Source organism: Egretta garzetta, unplaced genomic scaffold, assembly GCF_000687185.1.
Source record: "Egretta garzetta isolate BGI_Z169 unplaced genomic scaffold, ASM68718v1 scaffold448, whole genome shotgun sequence".
In the NCBI taxonomy this organism is placed as follows: domain Eukaryota; kingdom Metazoa; phylum Chordata; class Aves; order Pelecaniformes; family Ardeidae; genus Egretta; species Egretta garzetta.
The window spans coordinates 115,526-137,396 of NW_009260497.1; the positions used below are offsets into that span (position 1 = coordinate 115,526).

The following is a 21,871-nucleotide window of genomic DNA, read 5'->3' on the forward strand; positions in this document are numbered from 1 at the left end:
TGGAAGCCAGCAGTCCAGTTAGTGTTGAGTTTGGTTTACTGTAGCATCAGTCCTGTTGTTCTTGGATTCTCTGATCTGAAGAGATCCAGCGCTGCCTTTCCCTTTGCTACCTCGCAGTCCCTAGCTGTATATTTTCAGAAGCCCTTCCTAGGGAGTCCTCTTCCACAAGCGGTGTGATCTCTGGGCCTCAAAGAACCACGTTCCAACTCTACAAGCAGTAAAGATGAAAGGAGATTGGAAATCTACCTCTCTTCCACCCCCAGCCCACAGTTCAGATCAGTTATGCCAGGAACGCGTTTAGGTCCAGCTGTTTTAGACTAGGGATATGTTAATGTTGAGATTTCAGGAAACTCACTCCATATTTTAGGTACCCGGTACAGGTCTGCAGTCCTGTCCTCTCCCTTTCTGACACTGCTTGAAAGATCCCTCTGGCCTCACCTTTTACCCGAGGGGAATCAGGGGAGGGCAACGAGATGCTGGGATTCATAAACAACTTCCCACCAGTCTTCTCAGGAGAAATGAACTACAGAAGAAAAACATTTTCCTGCAATTTTCCTTTATTACTAACTGCTGTTGAATCAGGAAGCCAGTAACTGCTTATTCCCACTCCATTCCCCTTCGCTTCCCTTTATGCAGTGCTCCAGTGGGAAAAGCCCTGAAGGATGCACTGGGACTACTGGGCAGAGAACAAAGACTGGGCTCGTGAAAGAACGTGGGCCAGTGATACCAAAATACTTCTGATGTATCCCCTTCCTTTACCCCGATTGGGAAGGATTAGAGAAATGCAAGCAAGGGCTTATGATCTTTGTGTATATTCGCTTGCATGAGAGAGGGATGAGGGCTGAGGATTTCCAAGAAAAGCTGTGTCTAAAAGTCATATGAGAAATGAAGAAATAAGAGTTTTAGATCCCTAAGGAAAAAGGATTGCGGAGGTTAGACGTGTAACATAGAGAAAGATGTGGAGACAAAACCAAGACAAAAATAGGAGAAAGCAAGAAAGAGAACAGCAGTAGCAAGGATTTAAAATTTTGGCCTTTGTGATATCCTTTGCTGGGTTGTACTTGGCAGAATAATAACTTTAATAAGACTATTTCATCATTTTAAAGAGATTTTAAATTAAAAAAATGTGCGTACTTGTACCCAAGCAAGTATCCCATTGTTTTGTGGCTTCCCTCTAGGTTGATAATGAGAGAACCATTGATTGATAATTGCATCTGAAGGCAGGAAAATGTCTTGTTAGGCTTTTAGATGGGAAAAAAAATTATCAAAATTAAATGGAGAACAACTGTTGTAAGTGGGTTTCCTATTTCAGAAAATTGCTGGAAAAATTAACTTTCGGAAGTGCCTTATTTCCACTTGTTTCACTAAGAGAATTTGCTGTTCAGTTGCATAAAATATTAGGATAATGATATTTTAAAATGCCAGAAAGAAAAGAATAAATTTACATTAAAAGTTTTGATCAAATTGTGCAATGTTTATTCTTGTACTGCTGTTCCCCCTGATTTGTAAAATCTAAATTAAAAACAAAACCTTCCATCCAGTTCTGAATGTATGTCAGTCTGTACACAGAATGTAATTGTCATATGTCACGTTCTGTAACAGAGTGAACAGCAATGAAGGACATGAAAAGAAAGAAATTTCCCCACTGATCATTTAAAAAAAATGCTGTTGACATCTGCAGGTCTCTGGCAAGGCAAGCATTTGGCTTTATTCTTGTAGCACATTTATCAGCTGATGGTTAAACTGCAGTTCAGTCCTTTCTGTAAAATAATCTGGGTAGAACCCAGATTTTATTCTTGGGAATGATTTCTACTGCCAGAGAATACTGGTTTGAGTATTAATACAGTGATACTGCTGAATATTGTCAGATGATCTTGCTTATTTCCTAGTACTATGCAGTGGTTGTTTAAATATTATTATTACGGAATCTAGGTAAAAAGTCATTAGAAAATTCGGAGTCAGTTTTGATGTCGACAGAAACCTTGAAAGGCAACTGCTCCTCCCCATGCAGTAATGTATTCTGCTAGGTTGCTGAACTCTCTTAATGGATTTCCTTTCGCTTTCAGGGAGAAGAAGCTGATGATGATGACATATACAATGTGCTCTCCACGTTAAAGAGGTTAACCTCTTTTCACAAGTAGGTGATTTTTTTTTCTCTCAAAAATTGACTTAGTTTTATCATTTCAGCAAGTGTCAGTTGATGTCTAGTGAGAAAATATATGGCCTGAAATATGAAATAGAGATTGATGAATGATTAGTGGCATTTGTCAGTATAACTGTTTGGATTAATCCGGGTCCTTGCTTAGTTAATGCCATTACTTTTACAGATTTAATTTGCAAGTGACATACCATCCCTTACACTAAATGTTTTTACATTCTACTAGAAGTCATACTCCCCTGCACAACAGACATTCAATGAACAAGGGATACTTCTTATCTCTGGTACCAGTGGATGCAGGCCAAATCTTTGCTTTGAGCTTCAGCTTAGGAGAGCCCTGGAGGAAGTTGTTTCTCTGAGTTTCTCAATGCCTTTGAGGTGTTTCTCCTCAAAATTATGGAAATAAGTAGTAGTAGTAACAATAATAATAAATAGCTTATGATAAGAGCCTGGAAGGTGCGTTCTCTTCCTGCAGAAATGTCAGAAATAGTTTCTCACTGAATTGTTAGCAAAGTTGCTAAGTGTGAACCACCCCAGTGGAACCAGGCAGCAGCTTCCCAGGGTCCTGCTGCTCTCAGTTACACCTACAGGCACCTTCATAACTTGTAGACCAGCCTGGAAAATTCCACTTGAACTGTGAATTTTGGAGCATAGCACAAAGACCTACTCTTCCCCTCCTATCAGCTGTAGGAATTAATTGCTCCTGGTCAGTATTTAAGAAAGCTTCATATGCAAATGTCTGAGTGCCACAAATCCTTCCTTCCTTGTCACAAGATGTGAGAGGACCTTGCTTCTGCCACCTCTTTTATATCAATTGTTATTAGTGATTTCATTTCTCTTTTCTTTCTGTGCTTAGTCTTCACTTATCCTGAATTCTGCATTGGATCATTGCATGAAATGGTTCTGCAATATCTACTCTTTGTTTCCATTCAACAAGAGTCCCACCAAGATCATTAAACTGTTACGAATTTCCATAGTGCAGCAGGCTGACACATGTGCAAATAGGTTTCCAGTCTCCCTGGTAACATGCTGAAGCCACTTCTGCCTTTCCTGAGAGGACCGGTGAAATCTGTAGTTCACATCCAAGAAGGAAGCACAAATCTTAAGGCTTTTCTGAGGGTCTCCCATATATATTTTTTTCCTTTAGGGTTCCAAAACTTAAGAGAGCTAATTCAGACTATAAAGAAAGCTTTGTAGAATGACACACAAATCAGGGTTGGGGACATCTGCCTTCACCTTCAAAAAAAGGAAAGAGGAAAGGATCAAATCTAAAGAGCTGAAGAGCAGCTGTGTATCATTTCTCAGCTGATTTGTCATTTAAGATTATAGTTCAATGGGAATTTCTAATTAATATCTGCTTGCATATAAAGAAGTAATGAAATCTTTTCATTACGCTGATTGTTACGTCTGATGTGATTTCTTTGTGAAAGGAAACAATCATACCATCCAAGACAGAATTTTTGTCAAACCTTTAGCTATGAGATTAGGAACTTCAATTCCAAAGTTGAATCAAGTGTTCTTGTCTCAAAGAACAGTGGCTGTTGTCTGATACTGTCTGTCATCAATTGGGAGCCAAAAGAAACTAAATCAATTGAAGAACTTGAAACTGCAGGCTGATGACTGATGCCTTTCACATCTTCCAAAAGTGCACTGATAAAGCAGTTGCTAAGGCTTTGAAAAGGAATAAGTCCCTCTCTTCTTCCAGTGAAAGAAATTCCACTCTACTTTATCTGTGCTTTGTGTCCCCATCCCTGAACGTATTTAAAAGCCAGGTTAGATGTGGTGCTTAGGGACACAGTTTAGTGGTGGAATGGCAGTGTTAGGTTAATGGTTGGACTTGATCTTAAAGGACTTTTCCAACCTAAATGATTCTACTTCTATGATTCTTATTTAATTACTTAAGTTAATTCAGTGCAAAACACGTGAATCTCAAGCATCACCTCCATTACTCTGGATGTGCCCTTTGATGCTGTCTTGTGTATAGAATATTGTTTAACATTTAGAAAGCAGGTGTCACTGTCCAGTAGTCTTCAGATGTGATACTGACTTCATAAGCCTGCAGTGGCAGTACTAACTCTCCAGATATGTGTCATGTTTTTATCAGTATAAGCATGATCAGTCAGGACACTTCCAAGATAGGTAAAGACATGATCAGACCAGCAGATCTTCTCTTCCTATTATAGAAACCCTTTGCTTAACATTTTATTCAGCAGCTGACCAGTACATCCTTCAGACTAAGTTATTCAGAAGTTTGTTATATCCAGAAGAAGTAGAAATGATGATAAATGAAACCTCAGTAGAGAAATTAGACTGTATCTAACATAGCTGTTCAAAGCCCAAGGTAGAGCTTCTCTCACTTTGCACTTCTTTAAAAAGAGAAGCAGTTTCATGGGTGGAGAGATCATTTCTAAAGGCCATTTTCTAAGCTGCTTCCTTCCACACTTTCAGAGACTCTGTGGAACTGGTACCTTTACTTCATCTGACTACTTTCTGGCAAAACCATGACCCAACAGGGATGAAATGTTGGGCCTTGTCTTCTGCAATCCATGAAGACTCTCTGACATGGAAGGGACTAAGGGAAAATTCTGTGTTGTCTGAATTTTCTTTCTTGGAGCCTCTATGTCAGTCTGAACCTCTGTGGAGAATTGTATTACGCCCGAGGTCTCTTTATAACTATCTTTTTCATAGAACCATAGAATAGTTTGGGTTGGAAGGGACCTTTAGAGGCCATCTAGTCCAAACCCACGCAAGGAGCAGGGTCATCTTCAACTAGATCAGGTTGCTCAGAGCCCTGTCCAACCTGACCTTGAATGTTTCCAGGGATGGGGCATCTGCAGCCTCTCCGGGCAACCTGTTCCAGTGTTTCACCCACCTCACTGTAAAAAATTGCATCCTTATATCTAGTCTAAAGCTACCCTCTTTTAGTTTAAAACCATTACCCCATGTCCTATCGCAACAGGACCTACTAAAAAGTTTGTCCTCATCTTTCTTATAAGCCCCCTTTAGGTACTGAAAGGCCACAATGAGGTCTCCCCTTCAGCCTTCTCTTCTCCAGGCTGAACAACCCCAGTTCTCTCAGCCTGTCCTCATAGGAGAGGTGTTCCAACCCTCTGATCATTTTTGTGGTGTCTTTGGGCCCCGCTCCAACAGGTCAGTGCCTTTCCTGACATCCCTCCAGAGCTGGATGCCTCCAGGTGGGTCTCACCAGAGCGGAGTAGAGGGGTAGAGGGTTTGGATTGCTAAGTAGTTCAAAAGACACAAAGTTTTACCGGATTTCTTTAAGAAGTTTATATTGAAAAACCCTGTGCAACTTGTGTATAGTTAGAATTTTTCAGCTTTGGAAGCTGAAAAACTCTTCCTGAGACCAGCTGTAAGGCCAGACTCAGAGCAAAGAGCTAAAGTGCCCCTAGCTGTCAAGGCAATGGGGCATGGCCCCTGTGATGGCTGCCTGACATGAAGGGCTCTAAATTGAAAAGACAGAAATGAGACAGTTTTTCCTTTCGTATTCTCTGTAGGATAATCTATGCTGATATCTGCCTCTGCACACCAAGGAGATTTTACTGCTTTAATTACAGCGCTGTAATTAAGGAGGTACAACTCAGCCTTGCTAGCAACCCTGTGATTTCCTGAAGCAGCATCTATGTGCTTAATATCACTAGTCAGAGGCAGTTCTCTGACAGCCTATAATTTATCTATGAAACATTTTATTTCCATACTTTGAAGACCATCCAGAATCTAAGGCAGGAGGAGTATTTTTACATTTTTATTTCCTTTTTTTCAAGTTTTCCTATTGTTCTATTGAAGGATTTGAATTCAACGTCAAGATGCACCTTGGCTTAATGACAAAGTCATTGAGTGCATACTTCACTTGCTCTCAGCACAAGGGCATTAATTGTCATGTTTTCCGTGAAACCTTTATTGGTGAGGTTTTCCAGGGCTAAAAAGCTCCAGACTGGGAAGAATTTCATACTATGGGTTTCAACAGGATCTAGGTATTACCAGTCTTGAGTTAAACCTCTGCCCATTTCATAAGTAGAGAATTATTCTTTCTGGCTGAGCAGGGTAGTTAATTATTTAAACAAAGTCAGGCAGCTCCAGAGCAGGGCAGAGCAAAGAGGTGGCAAAAGTGAGCATATCTTGGTGATCAAGGTGCTGGGATGAAAGGGAGCCAGATGCAAGAGACCACTTTATTTAATTCAGACTTGCCAATTCAGGCTGAGTATCCCTTTTTCCAGGTGAGTATTTTAATCACCAAGTTTCTGATTATTCTGAGGTTGCTTGCTCTTTGAGAAACATATTATAAATTGTTTCAAATAATCTCAGTTTAATTCCACTGCAGAAAAATGTGTTTAACTTAAATTCTTTTTTGAGAGAGAATTTTTGTCTTTCAGACAACCTGATGTTTTGCAATTTCTCCTGCATTTCTCAGTTCTTTATTTAAAAAGCTATATCATAAGCTCTTGAGGTCTGTAAGGCTGTAGAATATAAGTTGCTAATCTCATTTGTATTCCCCTCACTGGCGAATCAGGTTGGTACACCTGAAATGTGAAACAATGAATGGGGGTGACAACCACATATACACATACATCATGCTGTCTTACTTAGGCATTTCAGGATATTTAATACCTAGTGATAATGTGTATCATTTTTCTCCAAATGATGCAGCAGAAAAATATGTAACTTTATTTTGCTTAAAGCCATTTTTCATTCAGTTTTTATTGCTAGAGTTTGGCCATGGTTTCTGCTGCAGTGCCAGAGAAGCGCCTTCTGGAGGTCTGTCAATGTTTAGAACCAAAGAGGAAAGACAATTTACAGGCAACACTGAGAAGGAGCTTGTAGCTACACTTAAGTAACCTTTAAAGATGTATAGTATGCAGAGAGCTTATCTTCTCCCTACAAAAATCTCATCTAGTAAAGCATGTTTCTCAATCATCAGAAGGCCTAACTTCTGCTTTTAGCATGGTTTGAACTAATTGTGCAGCTGCTTTGTCAGCAGGCTGCGTTGTCTCAGCTTTGCAAAAATACCAAGCTGCTCACTGGGCTGTCAGGTCAGACTGTATTCTTGCTGTGATGTGGAGTTTTGAGGAACACAACTGACGTCTCTTTATTACCTCTCATTCTAGTGCTCATGATCTTACAAAATGGGATCTGTTCAGTAACTGCTACAGATTACTAAGAACTGGAATTGAACATGGAGCTATGCCAGAACAGGTACAGTTAGCAACACCTGCATTGCATCGTTTGTGGATTCAAAGTTTTAAAGAGTCTAGTCATAGAGAAATTCAGAAGATTAATGCACTAGACTTCAGTTTTTCATTAAGAACTTGGAGTTTTGAATGAAATTTATATTGTAGTGAGGCACTGTCCGGGAGGTGAAAAATCTTGGTTTCTGTGATTTTTCAGCTACTTGCCTCACCTTTCTCATCTGTAAAGTAAGGAGTAACTAATGTTCCTGGCTGTGAAAAGCAATGCATAAATCATGATGTTTATACTGAAGCCCAACATTTGTAAACCTTGGCAGCAGTTAGAATTATCACAAATTATTATTGTGCATTGCAGGTCAGATGGAAGCTTATGAAACCCAGGAAACAAGAACATTTAGCAGGGGTGCTGGCCAGCCTTTCCAGTGGAGTTCTTTTAGTGGACATATCTTGGACTTTGTTTCCTCCTAGTTTGGTTTTAGTCTTCTCATGGATGAGCAGAGGGACCGTTCTGGATTCTCCCAGGATACCAGTATAAACTGCAGGCTGCCTGCTCCAGTATTTCAGCACATTTTAAGTTATAGTTTGATTCAATTAGAGGCCCGTTGTTAATTCTAACCCGACTTCATTTAGAAAAAAAAAAAAATCTCATTAAATTCTGTAAAAGTATTTTCTAAAAAGGACCATATGGAGGACACATTGCCACATGCCACGTGAAAGTTGTGGCTTTAAGCTGTGGGACCTCCTGCTCTCTCTGCGGTTGCTGCTTAATGCTGGAATTGTGCTACCTGGAGGGAAGGGGCCAGCAGATAAAAACTGTCCCTGCAACTGCCAGCCATCTTCAGTTTCTGGGTTTGACAGTGATATGGCTCCCCCAAATACTTCTGTAATATCTTAGGAAAAAAGTTCTGAAATCTGAACTCTCCTCAGTATTTCTTCCCCCAGTCCACTAGAAGGAGTTCACTTAAAAGTAACGGTTTGGTCTTTAGTTATACCTTTTAAAAAAGCTGTTATAAACTTGATTTATTCTGCACAGAACCACAAACTGTGGGAAGCATCTTCAAGCCAAAAATATTTTTAAATTTTTAAGACCTAATATAGATTTGAAATTTTAAATAAAAGACACCATGGATGCTTTTATGGGCACCATAAATACGAGCCTAGTCTTCTCTATGAGAAAATTGGTATTTTCTCCCTTATTTTAGAAATTGGGCTACATGTTCATTTGACAGTGGAACAAATTTCCAGACTGTTTTACTAGTGAAGTCACATTTAGAGGTATTTAAACAGATGTTTTTGATTTGAGATATGTAGATGTTGGGTTGTACTTCTACCATGCTGTGACATCACCTCTTGCTGTACTCTAATGCAGTTTTCTGTTCTGTTTCCCAGCTTTTACACAGTATTTTTTTCACCTGTAGTAGCCTAGTTTATTATTGCACCAAACTGACTAAGGAAAAACATAATATCCTTGAAAACCAAAAGTACTACCTAAGAGCTGCTCCTATTTCTTCTCCTCAAAACACGTTATAAATTTATGCTTTTCTGATATGCTTGATGTTTCCAATGTGCTGGGATTCTTTCTGTTCCCCCTGTTACAGATAGTTGTTCAGGCACTGCAGTGTTCCCATTACTCTATTCTCTGGCAGCTGGTGAAGATCACTGAAGGCTCCCCTTCCAAAGTAAGCAGACATTTGATCATACAGATTTTTCTGAAGAAACGCAACTTGACTCAAAAGGCATTAGACCCGATTGTCTGTAATTCTACCCACTATATGGTCATTTTATATCGTTGTGAAACAGATATAAAATGCTGGTGGTTTGATTTATTTGGTATTTCAAGATCTGTTTAACATCATGCATGTGTCTAAATAAGCTATCCAAACAGCAGAAGCTTGTCTTTATCAGGATTTGATACTAGCTGATTTTTATATTTTTTATTGTTGAAGATACTTAATGCACTTTGTTGTGAGTACAACAGTTTGCCTTGAACAGGTAAGTAATGTTGACGATGCTTACCTAATAGTTGTAAGCAATACTGTTGATCTGTACACCACAGGTAGCTTAATATTTATGTGTATTTTCCTTGCTTACCTTTGACTTACATCTTTTATGTTGCTAAATATAAATATAAGGTTACTCGCAGTGACGATTACTATTAAAAAGTAAGTACACGCAAGTGTAATGCAGTAAGGACCATATTACATGTAACTTGTTTACTATACTTAGCTTTTCCAGGACCTTTCCTTAGCTCTTCTCTCAGTCAGAGGCCAACATCCTGTCTTTTTATGGCTTTTTCAATAGTAATACATCAAATTAAAATGGTAGGAAAACTGGGGTAGGAAGTGTACTTCCCCATCAGCATCAAAAAGAAAAAAATTCTGTACTAAAGTACTAATAAAATAAAAATTTTATTTACATAAAAAAATATAAAAATACCTTGTGAATTCTTTGGTTTTTCTTTTGAATACTGACATATATTGACATTTAAAAATAGCTACTAGAAAAAAGCATAATTGGTATTCTTTGTTCTGGCTTTCATTCCCATTTTCCCCATCTCAGCTTCTTTAGCTTGTGGATAGTATATAATATTACATCTTGACCCCTTAGAACTGAGAAAACTGAATACATCCCCATTTATTTTAAATGAACTCAGAATCTCACTGCAATAAAACATCTGAAGTCTTCCTAGCTAGCTGCTTTGTTATCCTTAGGGAGAAATTTCACTTTGCCAGAAGGAGCTGAGTAACTAAAAGTAAACCCAGGAGGCCATACATTGCTTCAACCTGTAACTCCGTAAAACCAACACACCGAATCTCATTCTAATGCTTCCCTAGTAAGGAAAACCGGCCTGCTGGTTACCTGCGTAGTGAGTGACTTGGGTATGCGAAACCAAGCACTTAGAGCACCTGGTTGATTGTCCAAGCCTAGACACTGTCTTCAACACCATTATTTAATTTTTCCCCATGTGCTCTTGACTGTTGGGTCTTGCTTAGGCATCTTACCCACTCCTGAAGATGCGCAGCAACTCTGTCCTCCTATTTATTTGCTGGGCCCCTTGGGCAGCAATGCCCAGTCTTGCCTTGCTCTGGGTGCAAATGCCGAGGCACAGAGCGTTTGGTAAGGTTCTCATCTCCCGTCACTGCATTTCTCCATATTTTTGAACTAAAACCAGTAAATTGCTGCAGTATAACATAGATGGTGCAGGTTGATAGCTGTCAACATTGCTGGAAAAAGTTTCATGTTTTCTTGTGTCTAAAATCTAGCAAAAGAAACATACTTACCATAAACCACAGCTAGTGACTAACGTATACAGCATGTGTCTGCATAGGGCCTGGTCAGAAGCCTTGCATTTTGGTGTCAAAGTATTGGTGTGGACTGTTGTTTCCAGTATTACCATGATGGTCCAGTTAAACAGAAAGAGAAGACGACCTTTATTTATTTCAGTGATTGGTTTTTTCTTGCAGGCGAGCTTAGTTCAATTGTATGGCTTTGCCTACTTTTTCAAAATAGGATACATTTATATGAGACTTTGTTTTATGAGATGAATACAGAATAGCCTTGATCTTTTGTGTCTTTCTAATACTATTCTGATTCTTATTAGTCATAAAGTAGTTCATAGGAATGGAAAGAACCACTGAGAATGACAATTTGAAGTACAAGTCAGTTCTGTTTCTGGAATCCCCAGTGAAAATTGTAATTACTCTAACTTAGAGAGCAATTATTAACTTACTGTTTGGGGTTTCACCCCACCCCCTACAAAAATAATGAGTGTTCTGCCTGCATAGTTCTGCATTAATGTCCTTCAGCTCTTCACACCTGGCCAGCAACCTCAGCCATGCTCACAACGCAAAAGAATAAAGAGAAATCCACAAACCTGATGGGGTTGTAGCATTTTGTTGTATGTGGATTTTTTCTATCAAATTTTCCATTGTAGTTTGTTCACTGTGAAAATAAATCTGATCTGCACTATATCTGTTGTTCAATCCATTAGGAGATCATTTTGCCCATGGTTGTTTTATAAGCCATGATTTAGTTTTGTATATTAGCAGACATTAAAGGGGATCACTTCTAAAGTATGATGTGTGGAAAGACAAAGGCATTAACATGAGCATCCCAAAATGAAAAATAGCGTATTTCATGACCATTTTCTAAGTATTCGTGCTTTTACAGGAAGATTTCTGACATGGTATTTTAATGTGTAGGGTCCATCCAGCTTTCTAGTGTTGCTTTGCTGTAGCTGATCTATGATCTAAGGACAGAGGAAGGTGATGGTTTTTAGGCTAAAGTGCTGTCTTTAGTAGACCAATGGATATAGCTGTAAAAATTAGAGGGGCACACAAGCCTTTCAGGTTTGAAACAAAAGCAGAATACAAGATGAGAACAATTGCTTGGTTTGTAGATACAGATCAGGTAAATTGTCTCTGAAGGAAAAGGAAAAAGGTCATTGGTACCTATAGGGGCGTGGGAGCAGGGGAGGGTGAAGTGCTAAGACAGTTACTAGGAGGGAAGTAGGAGCTGGATAGTGGGGAAGAGAAGGAAGATGAAAGATGAAAAGGCTAGTGGGGAGAAGGGAATTTATAATATGTCATAAAACTAACCCTGAGTCCTTGTTTTTCTGTATCCAGTAGATTTATCAATTTCTGTTCCCAGGCTCATGTTTAGAAGATGATTTTTTTAGATTTCCCTTGAGCATCCAGGCTGAGAGATCAGAGATGGAAGGATTGATCTGTAAGAAATGTTCATCTGCTGCCAGCTGGGTCATTTGTGTGAGTTCATGCTGGCAAATAGTAGCTGCTCTGTTTCACATGCTTAGTTACCATGCAGACATTCAACGCACAGGATAAAGTATACTAACATTTTGGAATTAAGTACGGGATTCAAGGGTATTGATGTTTCTGTGGGAGGAAGTATTTAGTTTGGTAGTAGTGGGGATATATTGGCAAGTCTTACATTACTCAATCAAGTATGTTCTGCATCCATTAGGTGTACGTTTTATTGCAGGGAGCTTGCAGGTAGGATGGGTGGTTCCCAAATCTGTATTTCTTTCAAAGTGACTTCTTTGAGTAGAGCTCAAAATGGCGTAATAATTTTGTGTATTGTTTCTAGGGTAGAGTCATACATGACAACCAGGGGTATACTATTGGGAACAGAACCTTTTTGGAATTAAATTATTCTTTATCTGGTGTTCAGATGGCTCTTCCAAAAATACAGCCTCTTTCCTAAGAGGATTCCCCTTGTTTAGAAACTGTCCTGGGCATTAATGCCCAAGCCCAGGGCACACTTACTGCTTTCTGAGGGATACTTTATATTACAGCTGTAATGTTTTGGATTATGGCTGACTACATGAGGCCAGGTGTGCTGGTCTATAGGCTTTATATATGTGGCAGGGAAAAACTGTTTGATTCTTGTGGTTTAAATCAAATTAGAATCAAGTCAGTATCAAGTCAGCTCATTGATTTATTAACAACACGTGATTAACCTGCAGTTAGTGCCACACATCTCCAGGATAAGTATTAGCTACAGAGCGGGTAAGCCAGAACACTAGATGCTTTTATACTTCTTTTCAAGGTAACAACCCCTTTTCTCAAAAGTTTCTTGGTAATCTCCTGGTTACTGTTTAATCTGGTCATTTTAAGCAAATTCATTGTTAACTTTCCTCTTAGCATTGTCAGGTTTTAGGCAAACAGCCCCTCAGAACAAGTAGGTTTGGGTGTTCTGTTCACCATCACTGTTGCACTCGTGTGCTCATCGTGTCAGCTGTTGTTTGTGCAGGCTGTTACCAAGAGGGTCCTCTGCAGATTCCCCCACACGATGGCATATCATTTGCAGATTACAATTTTGATCATAGATCTTAATGAAGCGATATCAGTATCAAATTGTTTCAAAGACATTTTAATGTAAGGATTATAATTACTGATTATTTGAATTAGTAAGGAAGTCCAAATTACCTGCCCAATAATACAGATTCCACCAGTTAACATAAATACAGCATAGACTTGGGGCAGGGTTATTTTAAACCTCTTTTTCAAGGTGGCCAGTGGAAAGAAAAGGAAAGACAGTAAAGTCAGTGTCTAAGATCTGAAAGGAAAATTTGATTATTAAAAGGAGGGTTGCAGCAGGCAAGGATGAAATGTGTAAGCCTTGAAATGTCCATAGTCTAATTCTCTAATCTTTGGTTGTCATCTTGTACATGTTCAGGGGAGGTTGAGGCCGTGACTGCATGGGCCGTCAATAAGCAGCACAGTATTGGGGGGAAGGGATTTATTCTGTGTATTTGTGGGAACAATCTGTTGTAGCCTAGAGGAAAACTGTTCTTCACGTGAAAAGGAGATTGAGGATGGTTTCAAAGGAAGCTGGTAATTTCTCAGCAGGAGTTCTCTTGTCTGTAGATCTTGAGGAGCAAGTACAGTCTTGAGGTAGGAGCCTTGGAGATTAGACGGTACAATTGTTGTTTCCATCTAGATTTCTTCATGTATTAAATAAGGTGTCTGGGACCATTATGCTATGCACTGTACAAGTATGTAATGAAAAGGAAATATTTGCAGAAGAATAGAGTCCAAAATCTTTGAACAGTAAAAAAAAAAAAAGCTGTTACCAAGTGATTAGTAGGCAGAGGAATTGGTAGAGGGGATTTAAAGAGGGATTTAAAGAACAACATAGCGACTTGGTGACTTTTCACATTTCTATAGGCACAATAAAAGGAAGCACAATGTGCTGAAGGGAGGAAAAGAGTCACAAGGTGCAAAAGGTTGGATTGTGTTCCACAGCTGAGTTGAAAGCTAATGGCTCTGGAACATTGTAAAGTTTATGGAAGACTTGGGAGTTGCAAGGAGAAGGAAGTTAATGCTGTAGATAAGTAATTTAGAGGAAAGGCAATGGGAAAAGAGGACGAAAAGTGTCAGGTTTGTTAGATGAACCTAGCAAAAGCACAGCATTTCTACATGGCTTCAGTGGAAAAAACAAGCTTCAATTTAAAGCTAGAAAAACTGAAGAATTTTTGATAGCAGTCTTGTGAACACAGTTGTTCAGTTACAGGTGGGGGCAAAGCCAATACAAGTCCTTGCTCTTAGCAGCTCATTCTTGTTCCTGCCATGGGCTAGTTAAATTTGAAGTTATTCTGCTGTGTGGTTCAAGAAAGGGTTATTTTTATCCTGGGTCTCTTTAGTGATCCCGTTCACAGTGTGATCCCATGGTTTTACCCAGCAACCAAGATGATGGTAAAATTTTTTATACCAGTTTTTCTGCTGAAGCCAGCGTATTAGATGATGACACCTCAGGAGCCTTGGCTGAGTGCCTGAGAATGGTAAAAAACTTGAAAATGTAATTGTTTTTTTTATTCCCATTTTATCTTTTAAAAAGAATTACCACTCTCTAGTAGTCTGGGGATTTCTCCAAATTTAGAAAAGTTCCAGATGACTCCGTTGCACTGTTCAGTTGGGCTTTCTTTTGCTGTCTCTAACTTTTCAAAATTAATCTTTGTCATGCTATCAAGAGAGAGGATAATAAATAATGTGTACCTACATGTTACTCATTCTTTGACAGAAAAATGGGATACATGTTCATTCACTTTTTAACCTTTATATAGGATTTTTCATAGGTTCAAGTTTCTCTGTTGAATTCATTAACATCTAAATGGAAGATAATTTTGATAGAAAGTATGAAGTTATTAAAGTGATTGTAATCCCAGTGTTTAAAGCTGTAAATCACATTATTATGTAACAGTGACTTGATAAGACTGGCATTGGTCCTAGGTGTAAAATCTTGGACTGTCTGATAGAAAACACAGTCAGCACAGACTGAAGGGCAGAAGGAATATGGCCAACAGATAAGACCGGAAGGAACAAATAAGTTTTTTCTTGAGAAGATTGCATTTTTGACTTGATATGGAAACCAGTTGAAATACCAGTTTCTCTAAGACATTAGTATCACATTGCATTTCAGGTGAACATGTGAATTTAATGTAATTCATATTCAGTAGCTCAAAGCTGATTAATATATGAGAGAAAATCTGTAAGTGGGAAATCATCCCACAAGGGAATGGCTTTTGATGCATTCTGGGAGGGATCTGTTCTCTGATAAAAACTGATTATTATTACCAATCATCAGAGAAGGTAAAGCGAAGGTATTTAAAATGCGGATTACTTATATCAATTGGTAAAAAAAATAGAATTAAGAAAAGAAAGAGGCATTTTAATGCTGCCAAATGGAAGGCTTATATCTGGGAACAAGAAGGCTGATGAGTGGAAAATTGTGACTTAGAGCAGAGCGTTCTTACAGATCATGTAATGGCAGTGTAATGCAGTGGCACAAAGGGATCCTTGGCTATATTACCAAAGAAAAATCTATTAGGAATAGGAAGGCAAGGTAGCTCACAGACCTTCAGTGTCAGAAATCAGAAAATTACATTCACTCTATTGAAAATTATAAGGGGTTCAGAGATTTTGGAACACTTGGGACGCTTTGGCACGCTTGCAGACCAGCCTTCTGTTGTGAGCCAGTACAGGAAGAACATACAGACCACAAAAATGCTTTTCAGTAAACAAAGAATAACAAGATCTCATGATAGGAAGCAGTAAGGAAAGCTAAAACTAGAAATGAGACACGTGGACTGGACAGCCAGCATAATTGATAAAACCTGAATTTTTAGCATGGAAAATGTTGCATGTACCCTATGTAACTTCTTTAGATTTAGGTTGGATGTTGTTCTGTAGGGCACGTTGTCTTTTGTTCTGAAACATTTATGATTTACATGCAATATAAAATACAGACATTTTAACTCAGGAATGTATTATTATTGTTGTTGTTATTATTATTATTATTGAAACTTGGGGTCATTCCTCTGAAAACTAATGACTTGTTTTACTCTGCTCTATGAATATTTTTTTCACAGCCTTTTCTGTTTTGGCTAGTTTATAAGATTGAACGTATGAAATTATCATCGTCTTTTTATTTTGCTTTTTTATAGCAACCTTTTATTAATATTTATATATTATCCCATTTTAATGTTTATTCTAGGAGGACTTGTTGGTATTGAGGAAAACTGTGAAATCCTTTCTGGCTGTCTGCCAGCAGTGTCTATCAAATGTCAACACTCCAGTCAAAGAACAGGTAAAGGAAATGTGTGTCACATGCTTTTAGAAAACTGTGAATATTAAACTGAAGTAAACTCACGATGACACTGTATCAAACTTAAAGTAAAATCATCTGTGCCTTCTGTCTAAATAAAACTGAACAAAGTTCATAGGACGAGCTGTATTAAAAGCACCTTCAAAGCACAGCTAATGTGAAATTAATCTTTGGTATAACAGTAAGAATTACCTGGGTGCTTAAGGCTCATGTTCAGCTGTCATAACTTTAGGCATCTAACTCAGTCAGCTAAAATAAATACCTATTCCTTTAGATGTTTACTGTATTAACAGGTGGCAACAGGCACTTTTAGAGGATGATGGAGACCTCAAATGGACTGAATCTATCTCTGTATATTTCTGGATTTCTCCCCCTTGTTATTGACTGACAGGGAGTCGAGAGCGACTGCTTTCCTGCTCAAGGCAAATGCCTGAGGCCTTGGCGATATTTCATTATCCTAATAATTCAGTTACATGTAGTAGTGAATACTAATTATCATATCTCTTTCTCATTGTGGCTAATGGGAGAAAATTGAGGCTTCTAGCAGTACAGGTCATACTACTGCATATTTTCTAGCAGAAAAAAAAGTTAATTCATTTTACAGAAATACTCTGAAATAACACTAAGAATGTAGTGTCCTCTCACACTACGCAAAACTTGTCACTTCACAGATGTCTCCTTGAGAAAATGAGTAAAATATCTATTTAAACAGTGTGTTCATTATAGAAATAGATCAGGAGGATTTTTTATATTCTCATCAATACAACCATTCTAGCTTAGGTTGCGGCTTGGTAGGCTGACTGAAAACTTGAGTGCATGCATCTCTCCGCACTTGGATGGTTGTTCACACATACGCCAAAAGTATATATGTGAAATGTGATTGCATTATAAGGTACCGGATTTTTTTATGGTTCAGTGTAGTTACCCAATTCGCTGGTTTAGATTTTTGGAAAGCCACGTATGAATGGAGTGGGAGGCTTCTGCTATATGTATTTAGAAATTGAAATAAAAGAAATCCAAGGGCTTGTTGAAATAATTTGCAGTCTCGGAAAAGAAAAATAGCTGGTTTGCTGAGATTTTATGAATATATGCTGATTTATATCAAGTCTGTTGACATCTTTTAGTTGTCTACAGATTGCATTCTATCAGGCCTCCCAAGATTTTGCAAAGACTCTAACTGGCCTGTGGTTTTTGCCCATGTTTTTTAAAAGCTAATACTTCTTAAAAAACAGTTTTATTTTTTGAAAGATAGCTCTGCTTGGCATTTACACTGTGTTCTGCAAGTTGATAAATACAAATATTAAAGGCTCGGAGATGTTGCTAGTTTATGTATTAAAAGACTTGACGTGTCATTGTCTTCCAGCAGATTTATCTTTAGTAATTGTTTTTTAATATTCTGCGTAGTTACTCTTGGCTTATCTTATTAATATTATATAACATGAAAATATCATCTAGCTTTATGAGAATACCAACCATTCTAGCTTAAGCTAGCACTAATGTCTTTTCTGCGTCAACAAATGGTAAATGATACTTCCCGTGACTGCAGTGGGTTTTGTTCTTGATATTTATTAACATGTTTTTATTCTCTTATTATTAGCGGCCATAATGGATGTTTTTTCATTGGTGACTTAAACTTTTCTTAGAAGCTCCTTTGCAGTTCACAGTTCTGTGGAAACTTTCAAACCTCAACTAGACCAAGCCATGACCAACCAGACCTAGAGACAACAAGTGTCCCCATCAGAGTAGGTTGGACTAGAGGCTCCAGAGGCCCCTTCCAACTAACACTTCTATGATCTTTTTGATTTTCTGCAAGTGTGGGACTGCTTCTTAATCCTTTTGTTTTACTGGATTTTTTTGAGAATTCTGTGTAAATTATATATTATCTCTCTACCATATTTGATTTTTAATCTATACATTCTTTCCAGAGAAGATCAATGTACATATCAAAGGAAGGAAAAGTATTTGTAGAAACAGGACTCAAAGCTTTCAAATTTTCCTAGACTATTTGAGTGCAATAAATCTCCTGTGACTAGATGTGTCTACAATATACAGACATCTGTATTTGAGTCCACTGCTGTCTTTGTATTGGACAGAAATAAGCATTTTCAGTGCATTATTCATATGCTCTTTTTGAGAGGTCTACATTAGGATGAGCTGAATTCTGGTGAGTAACAAAGGAGTTTAGAGCAGCTGAGGTCATCACTGAAATGAATCACAGCTTTTTGGATCCAGTGGAGAAAAATCCCAAATACTGGCATCTGTCTCCAAATTCTATGTAGAGCATAGTTTACAATGATTTGCATTTTGTTCCTGCCTTAGTATAGCTAATTCAGATTTTATAACATACTCCAAGAAATAAGTGAGCTGCTATGATGTTCAGCATTCACAAAGATTTCATTTTGGAGGTTTGTAAAGCAGATTGCGCTCTCTCACTACTCCTTAGGCTCGGTTCAAAAATATGTTTAAACACGCATTTAGGTATCTTTCTGTTCAGCTGTTTGTAGCAGGGGAACATAGGGCTGAATCAAAGCCTACACTGGATTTCATGAATCTGTCAAAGCTATTCTGCAATTTCTCTTCAGCTGAAAATGCCTTTGGCCTGGGACCTACCTGGGAATGGTGATTGACACTGCCCTGAGCGAGACTCCTGCAGGTTTCATGGGGAGGAGACAGCACATTCAGCATAGATCTTCTAGGAGTCTTTTTACACATTCATACTCTGAACCTTCTTCTTTTTCCCAGTTTTCAGAACCTGAGGTTAAAGAGAGAGAAACAAACACAATTAAAAAGTACTTTCTGAGAGGTGCTGAGGTGTTGAATGTAATGCAAATGAATACAGCTGGCGGTGACACCCTGACATAAGCCACTGGGGAAAATAGTGTTATTCTCATGCATGAGAGTATACAGATAAGCCCTTGAAAGAAATAAAGTTATTAATAGCTGCCTTCTTTCTCTGTTCTCCGGTAATGAGGGTATAATAGTAATGAGCATAAATCATTGAAAATTCTGCCCTGTTTGGCTTTTATCTAGATTTGAAAGCTGTGCAGAATTACTTGATTCTTTTTGCAGACAATTGTTGATGAAATTCTGCAAGGATTTCTTTGCTTACAGCTACTTCTCTGTATTTTCAGGGATCTGACTTTGAATCAGCTTGGATTTTCCCTTGTAATGTTATTCATTTTTTTTGCTTGTTTAACTTTTCTAACTGTTTATTGAAAGAGGTGTTTATTCCTCACTACAAATTTGGCTACAGTCCTTGCATCAGAGGTAGATTTAGAGTTCTTTTCAGGGAGAAGAAATGGAAGTTAAATATGGATCATCCTGGACATGAAAGAGGTAGCAAACACAGTTCCTTACACAGAAATCAAAGACATAACATTTTGAAGTTAGGGGAAACCCTCATGAACACTTTTCACAGCACACAAACTACAGCCGAGTACAGTTAAAGGAGGACATTTAATAATAGCAGGGGACATCTGGAAATTAGATAAATGTTTGGGGTTTTTTTTACTTACTTACGCTTCTGACTGCATTCATTCTCTTTTGCCTTTCAGGCTTTCATGCTGCTCTGTGATCTCTTGATGATTTTTAGTCATCAGCTGATGACTGGAGGTCGAGAAGGTCTTCAACCATTGGTGTTCAATCCAGATTCAGGCCTCCAGTCAGAACTTCTCAGTTTTGTGATGGACCATGTCTTTATTGACCAAGATGATGAAAACCAGAGCATGGGTATGTTTAGTTTTCATGTTTTCTACTCAGGTTTTTTTCATAACAGACAGAGAAGTAAGAAGAAAATAGAATTTTCAGATCCGTTTGCTCAAATATTTTCAGAATTATTCCTTCTTTGTTTTTGGAAGGTGTGGATATGAAATACTCAATATTCAGTACTACCTGTGTTAAAGAAGAGTAAGTTCACTTCATAAAGAGATGTTTTCAGAAGACATGGGTGTGGCCTGTAACTATATGCTATAAATCTGTACAAAATTATTCTTCCTTTACTAATCTATATTTTTCTCGATATTTATTTCTAAAACAATACAGTCTTAGTTCAGCAGCAGACTTTGTTTAATACGGCTTCAAGGGAGGGAGTATGATGGAATGGTACATAGCAGAGTACTCCTTTAGAGTTACTAAACGGAGTCATAGGATCCTGAAGGCAAACCTTACCAGCAAAGCTCTGGGCAAAAGTGGCCTTGAGAAACTCTGATGTTACTAAATAAACATCCCTTCTGCTCCTTCCCCAGAATAACAGAATCAAGCTCGGGACATCATTGATTTGGTTGGAGACTGGGAAAGTGTCATGTATGCTTGCTTGCTTCCTTGCTCTTTCCTAGGCATCTGTGCATGGCCATGCTTCAAGAGGCTGTAGTTTGAGGTGACCCCATCTCTGCCTCCTCACAAGGATGACTTGAAATTTTTGGCTTTCAGTTGGGGAGAGGCAGAATTGTCAATTGAAATAACTTAGTGCTGCTGGTGTATGTTATAAACGCCTAAAGGCAAGTACAGCAGTACGCAGTTTCTGAATCCTAAATAGCTTTGGACAAGAGATGGATTCCCAGATAGTCAAACTGTGTGAAAGAGCTGCTGAGTACACACTGCAGTGCTCTTCTGGGCATATTTTCTGAATTTCCACTGTATTCGGTTACTTACATGTTAGCATGACACATGGTTGCTATTTTAGATATTTTAAGACAGTAATATATAGAACTAAGGTCTCAGGGAATGTATTCTTGTTCTAAAGGTGCTTTCAGGCTTCTAGTTCCTAGCTCCTCAGAGGCAAACATCTTTCTTTGCTGAGCATCTGTTTAAGGATTCTTGGGAGGAATACATTGTGAAACATGCCTTCACCAGAAATCTGTGTGCCGTTAATCATACTTCGTGAGTTCAATGTTCAGAATACATCAAGGATAGATTTTTGGAGGACAGTGTCTAATTTTTTTTCTTTTTGCTCTTTAGCAAAATTGCTGTTTTTTAACATGCTGTGATTGGACTGGGAAGACAGCAAAAAGATGGATTAAGATCTTTGTATGTAATCTCCATTCCCTAATGCTGCTCTGACTCCATGAAGTCAGTCTGACCATTTATAACTTTTGGTATTCAGAACATACCAATAATGATAAAAAGAAATTAAGAAAAGGGCGGGGAGTGTGCTAATGGGCTTCAATTCTGTGGGTTAAAGCATCTCGGGACTAAAATTCACATATTCACAGTCAACTCCACTGCTCGTAAGAGATTTCCTGTGACCAAATACGTGACATGAGGACTGTGGCTCTGTGGGCACTCTAGTAAGAGTGCAGTAGGAGAACTGCAGTTGACACTATGTCCCACCTCCCTTCTGCACAGATCTGTAGTTCTCTAGACTGGTTGGAAGATTCCCTGCAAG

General features: G+C 38.4%; 1 protein-coding gene across 1 annotated transcript in view; it reads left to right on the forward strand.

Moving 5' to 3' along the window:
• Positions 1-21,871, forward strand: part of STAG1 (stromal antigen 1) — a 74,827-nt gene that overhangs the window by 30,909 nt on the left and 22,047 nt on the right. Inside the window, exons 12-16 of the mRNA XM_009644462.2 lie at positions 2,067-2,137; positions 7,282-7,369; positions 8,961-9,041; positions 16,378-16,470; positions 20,043-20,217. Coding sequence (XP_009642757.1) covers positions 2,067-2,137; positions 7,282-7,369; positions 8,961-9,041; positions 16,378-16,470; positions 20,043-20,217 — 508 coding nt within the window. The remainder of the gene's footprint in view (positions 1-2,066; positions 2,138-7,281; positions 7,370-8,960; positions 9,042-16,377; positions 16,471-20,042; positions 20,218-21,871) is intronic.